This window comes from Alnus glutinosa, chromosome 1, assembly GCF_958979055.1.
Source record: "Alnus glutinosa chromosome 1, dhAlnGlut1.1, whole genome shotgun sequence".
Classification (NCBI taxonomy): domain Eukaryota; kingdom Viridiplantae; phylum Streptophyta; class Magnoliopsida; order Fagales; family Betulaceae; genus Alnus; species Alnus glutinosa.
This window is the reverse complement of record NC_084886.1, coordinates 4,363,260-4,369,996: the sequence shown is the minus strand read 5'-3', so window position 1 is coordinate 4,369,996 and position 6,737 is coordinate 4,363,260. Positions and strand designations below refer to the sequence as shown.

At 33.4% G+C, this 6,737-nt stretch overlaps 1 protein-coding gene across 1 annotated transcript; it reads left to right on the top strand.

The window, feature by feature from the left end:
* Positions 1-2,823: 2,823 nt before the first annotated feature.
* On the top strand, positions 2,824-4,057 carry LOC133867231 (zinc finger protein 5). The gene has a single exon (XM_062303950.1). It carries the CDS (start codon positions 2,826-2,828, stop codon positions 3,672-3,674), a length of 849 nt encoding a protein of 282 aa, XP_062159934.1. The 5' UTR covers positions 2,824-2,825; the 3' UTR covers positions 3,675-4,057.
* The last annotated feature ends 2,680 nt before the right edge of the window (positions 4,058-6,737 follow it).

Sequence of the window (6,737 nt, the reverse complement as noted above, 5' to 3'; positions counted from 1 at the left end):
AAAGTATAAAATAAGGGAGAATAGCGAAAATAAAGAGAGAAAGGAGACAAGGCATTTTGTGATGGTTCGGCCTTTTAATACTTAGGAAAGAGCCCAAAAAAAAAATTACATTATGCTCTTATTTTGTGATCGGAGTGATCCTCCGATTAAGGGCTTGATGTTGATGAAGATGATATATTGTCCAAACTGAATGATTAGATAATCAAATAGAAAAATAGAGACAAAAGGGAAAATGAAACTTCTTATTCACTTGATGAGTTTATAATACAAAAGGTTTGATCTATTTATAAAGCTTACATGTATATTTGAAATATATATATATATAATCCTAATCAAATTTCTTAATTTAAGGTGATTCAATCTCATCAAATCATCATCAAATCCCTAACTTTAGGTAACCCAAATATACTCTAACACAAACCAATTAAACTTTGCCATATTAGAATAAGTAATGTTATATACCATATTTTTATCTTACAATATTAACGTAACAGTCTCGACCAACCCTTAAATTTAGCAAGAAGATCTAGCGGCTTTAATTCGACTTGGCCAATTTTTTCTATAGCAGTGGCCATAAAAAAGAGTCAGGAATGATCATATCAAAATTTATTTTAACAGAATTAATGAGTGGAGGGATCCATTGCTCTTAATTGGGTACGTAGCTATTTTATGATTGAGTTCGTTCCAGGCATTCAACTACTCTGTATCATTTTTCTTTCATTGGGCCACCAACTCGAGAGCGTTAGGAAGGGAATGCTCATAGTCATACATATTCTTATTTTTATGGAGTCAGATTAAATTTATCGCAATAACTGCAAAAAGAAAAGGAAAGAGTGACCTTTCAATAGATTAGTTTGTAGATTTGCATGCAGTTATTTTTGAGCTACAAGGGGCCATTAACAACAGCTGAAGTAGCTAGGCAAGAGAGATGAGGCCCCTTGTTCGGGCAGGGATCCCTCTCGCATTTTCCTTGCCCTTTGCACTTTGGACAGAAGCTCGGGCAAATGGCCGGGCCTATATATGTTAAGGCAAGAAGCTCTCTTCACTGTTTCTGTAGCGTAGAATAAAAAAGAAAAAGAAGAACTGTAATCCACAGCATTATTGCCAATTCTCTCATTGTATTCATTCAACTTTTTGTAGTAGTTCTGGGGTTTTACTAAACAAATAAGTTAATATTATTAATAATATGCCTTCTAGAGTCAAATTTGGCAGTCTCTGTAGACTGTAGTAGCATAAAATGCTAGAAAATTCTTGTGGGATTTGTGGAGAAGGGAAGCAAGAGAGAGTGGATGGGAAGAGAGTCTTGGGGTGTTTGGGATCCCGATATATGGTAGGGACCTCTTATCAATCCGTGGAATAATGAAATGAAATTAAGCAGAAAGCAATCAATCAATCAACCAACCAACCAACCCACCTTGCCACCCATAAATAATTAATCCAATCTAGATCCCTCCTTATGGGCTCATTTTTATTCCACATGTCAGGACAGTGAAATGCTTGATGACAGCATGCCGCCTTGGAATTCTTCCTCTAAAGCGAGAAAAAAGTTAATTTGAATACACTGGAAAGCAAGAAAAGGAGTGGGGAATTGATTAGCATGAGAGATCAATCGATCTACTGGAGGAAGAAGTCCACCATTTCAAGATCTTGTTAGAGACAATGGAATACGATAGGTTTTTTACTTGTCTCCAAAGCCACAAAAGGTGGGCTCCAACTACAACAACTGTCCATTGCAAATGCTTTTAATTGCTTATTATTTATATATACATTAATAAGATTAGTTGAATGAGTTGATTCACCTCAAATTAAACATATGCTTTTTTGGAATAAAATATGGGCTTTGCCTGCTCTGTGAAGATATGCCCAGATCTCATCGAAGACCTTTATTAGTATATATGCTTACATCATTGCCCACTTCTTATATTCCTTCGTTTAGTAACCATCTCCCTTACTATTCTAAGAGCATTCTCAAACATGGTCAAGATAGACATGGCTTGGCTTTTTATTTTTAATTTAGTACTGTGGCTTAAGGGATAATTACAAAGAAGCTGCATCAAGTGCTGATTAATTAATTAATTAATCACACTTCTACAGATCGATCTCTTCATTTTATATATATATATAAATATAAATATTTGGAGTTACTGTAGTAGATGGGACTGGGCACCCACTGCTATAATTTTTATCTAGTTATATATATTTGTATATTATATGCTAAGCTTCAATTGAGGGCAATATATATATATATATATATACATAAATCCACTGACTCATTAATTTTCCTAGTTTTAAATCATAGATATGCATTAAAGTAGGGGATTTTTGCAACCCCTTCCTTCCAGGTGATTACATGCCCAATCTTTCTTTGACTTTTTGGTAACAATATAATAATTTTAAAAACCTCTTTAAGCATGGAATATTTCGTTTTAAATGCCCCAAGTGGTAGCATAATTGCATGTTTTTCTTTTATATATTTAAAGTGCACTGCTTATAGAGCATGGAATTCCTCGTTGATAGCAAGAACACAGCTAGTGAATCCCTCTTTGGTGGGTGACGTTTGAGGTGTATCCGTATATATATATATATATATATATATATATATATATACAAACATACAATAATAAGAAAATGTTTTATAACCAATATTGCATGAAAGGGATCTTACTTTCTTTTTTTTTCCTCTTTTTTATATGTCTTGTTTATTGGCCCTTGGTTATGCACTTATGCTTGTGCCATCCATGATTATTAAACTATACTTAAATGCAATGCATCGTTGGCAAGCATAGAGGAGAGGTTACTATAAAAGGAACGAAGCCAAACTTATAATGGGTAAGTTAGTACTACAAAATCTCTCTCTCTCTCTCTCTCTTTTCATTTCAAGAGCATCAATGGCAAAGGCTGAGTCTAATCTGATCCTATCTTCCACATGGGATGGAGAAAATGGCTATTCTTCAGGTTTTTCTGCTGAGAAGAGGCTCAAATTATTTGGGTTTGAGTTGAATCCGTATAAGCATGATGAGAGCAACCTGAAAGGCTCGGCAGAAGGAGATGAAAGTGTAAATTCTTCATCAACAACAGTTTCATCTGGAAGGGAGAAGAAACCAGCTTCCAAGGAGATGATCAGAAGCTTAGCTGGGGGCGCCCCACCAGATGACAAAAAGTTTGAGTGCCAATATTGTTTCAAGGAATTCGCAAACTCACAGGCATTGGGAGGTCATCAAAATGCTCATAAGAAGGAGAGGATGAAGAAGAAGAGGTTGCAGCTTCAAGCCAGGAAGGCCAGCATCAACTGTTACCTTCAACCTCTCCAAAACAACCACGGTTTTCCTAATTCCAACGGCGCCTGCGCCGTCCCATGGTTTTACAGTCCCTCATCTTATACTCCTGAGTCGTTCACACACTATGATAATGAATCTCAGATTTGCTTCAATCCCTTTGATCAAGATAATGGGTCCCAGTTATCAAAGTGGCATGCCCTGCCTGCTCACATCTCTTTCCAACAAGATACATGTAGCTTCACTTTAACACAAACCGACGTCGGATCCGGAGAGAACAGGCCTGTCATCTTTAAACCTTCCCCCTGCTTGCCTGCTTCCAAGCAAAGCTGTAAATCTTTGGATCTGCAATTAGGCCTCAACATGCAACCAAATATACGAAGCTCCTCTGGCGTGTAACATATTTCATGCCGCCATGTCTTCTCCAGTGGCTTAGATTCCTTAAGACTTTCAAGAAGTTGAAATTAATCGTTTGAAAATTCTTGATTCATGGCTGGTAATTCTTCTCAACAGCAACGACTGCCAATTATAATGCAACTCTGCCATGAATATTATATACACCACGACATACGTACGAATCGGTTCAGGCTAGATCGAGCGAAAGTACTGGCGAGACAGTAATTAAAACCAAGCCGGCAAGCCAGGAAGTCTGACTTTCTTTGTTTTGCTTATTGTTTTCAGTGTATACTGCATGTATTCAAAGTTTAAAACTGATTAGAAAACGTTCCTCTAGCTTGTTCTATATAAACAAAACCTGGAATATGAGATTTTCTTGTCAATAATACATGGATTATATTAGCAATGAACACTCTGTTACATTGAGAACAGGGGCACTACTAAAAATGCATATAAAAATTACAAATGCCTCTCATATACATTCTCAATAAATGTCAATTTAATAAATGGACAAACATTTTCTCAAAACTAGATTTAAAAAAATTTCTCCAACCCAATTTGAATGAAAACTTTGTTCAAAGCTGGCAAATAACCCAACAAATAGTTAAAATATAGGTAATGTTATTTAGTAGTCGATCTTTTATATGACTGTCATACAACTCGGATAACGTAGCAATGAAAATCAGCTCTTAGATGATCATCACTTGTAAAAAAAAAAAAAAAAACTAATTTTTATTATATATATATCATGTTATCCCAGTTGTATGTCGTATATGAGTCTACTTAATAACATTACTCATATGTTTCTTAATCTTTTGGTGAGTTGCACCATCAAGAACCAAACACCGTGACTTCAAATCTATGATTTAAAGAAAAATAAAACAAAACAAACACAAACATTCGAACTCATGACATTTGGTATAATATTGAGAATTTAATTCTCTAATTAATATTTTAACACTTCCCTCACGTGTGAACTTATACTCTCCTCAACAAGTAAAGCTCAACTCAACATAACTCTCGATCATATTATATATGTTAAATTACCGCTTATCTCAAAAAATTTAAAATAAGAAAAAAAAATAGAGTTAATTATTTAAATTAATATTCTAAGAGCATTCTTAGTAGCCTCACCAAAATAGTTTTTTAGCAATTTTGGTGAGACAATTTAATGAAAATACTAAAAAACTACTTCCAGCAGCCTCATCACTTTAACAAAAAAGTTTTCACTCAACAATTTTGATGAGTAATATTCACTCACCAACTCTCTCACAAATTTTATTTCTCCTTTCTCTCTCCCATGATCAACACTTTTTTCATTTTTTTTCTCCCATTTTCTTCTCCCATCTCCCATCTCTCTCACACAATGATGCCCTTATTTCATGGACATGAAGGTTTCTTTGTGTCTGACATAAACTTTGTGGTTCTTTCATTTCTCTTTTTCTTTTTCTTTTTCTTTTTTTAATTTGGTTAAGAAGCAAATGAAAATTTCTGTGAATTTCTTAGCAAGATCTAATCTCAAGATGAAGGTGTATGATAGCTTGTTGTATATAAAGATTAAATAGAAAAAGAATAAAGAAATCTGAAAAAGAAATATTATTTAAATGGAATAGTAGTGATAGTGAATAGTTAAAATGATGAGGCTGCTGTGGAAATTTTTAAAAAGTGGCTAACACGAATAGAGAAAAGTAGTTTTTATCTACTTTGGTGAGTAAAATTTGATGAGGCTAATAAGAATGTTCTAACAAAATTATATTAGCGCATGATGTACACTAAATTTTTTCCCCATAAAAATGGAATGAAATGTAAGATCATGGATTTTATAAGATCAAATGAATGCGTATACACTTACCAATAAAAAATCATTACAAAAATAAAAAGAAAAAAAATTAGCTAGGTAAGATGATCATATGCATGGAATCTTTTAAACTATTTACAGTAAGGCCTTATTTGGCTCTAGATATAAACAAGACCTTAAAATATTTGTATCTCTACATATTCTAATATTCTATAATCAACTTTACTGTACAAGATTAATCTGGTTGTTAACCATGCACCCATCACTCGCGTCACCAAACAGTACTATTCAGCTAGATTTGTGAATATTATACTAACGTACATATCTAACGAGTGATTTTATCAGATCTTTTTAATTATAGTGTTGAACTATATTATATTTGTTTGAACTTTGAACGACCTCTCTTGAATAATAAATTGTTAATTTGTTTGAATTTTTCTATGAGCCCAAGTTGGATTAAGGACTTTAAACAAGAAGTCTAATTCGATTTCTTTTCTAGAACTTATTTGATGGCTTTTAATATTATAGAGCAGGACCTAATTATTCTATAATAAATAAATAAATAATGAGAAGAATTTAATCACCGCTTGACTCAGGCATGGTATATTTGATAAGAATTGACGGGTTCTCTTGGTTCCTAGGATGCTTTAGAAGATCTAGAGAATAATACTTAAAAACTAGGAGTTCATAAATCAAAACTGACAGCTTAATTATAATTTTATTTTATTTGCCTGAATCTTTTATTACTGTTTGGAGTTGCGTACGTGGCGTGTGATATTTATCCAAACATTTGATCACGTATTGAATGAGCACAAATCAATAGAAAAACAAAACAAAAATGTGAACAAATCAATATTATAAGTGGCATGGGACCCATGTAATTTTTCCTTTTTCCCATATTGATAAGGAAAAAAATAATAATAAAGAAGTACAAAATAACCCTCGCCTCCCCCCCGGCCTTCGCGGGTAGAATTTTCCTCTAGACCGAATTGGAATAATTGTAAAATTACGATGTGTCTCTTAGCATTTGAAAAATGCATGTCTACGTGGAGCTTTTTTCAAGTATTAGCAAATGCCGGTGTATTTTGCTTTGCTATATATACATCCTCGTATTCATGTCTTTTTTTCATTTTTTTTTCACTTTTGAAAATGGAAGGATGAGAGAAGGACATGAGGAGTAAAAAGTAAAAATTACACTCAAAATACGTTCTCAAACAAGATCATAATTTTTTAAAAGCTATTATTAAAAAAAACATATGATTCTTAAA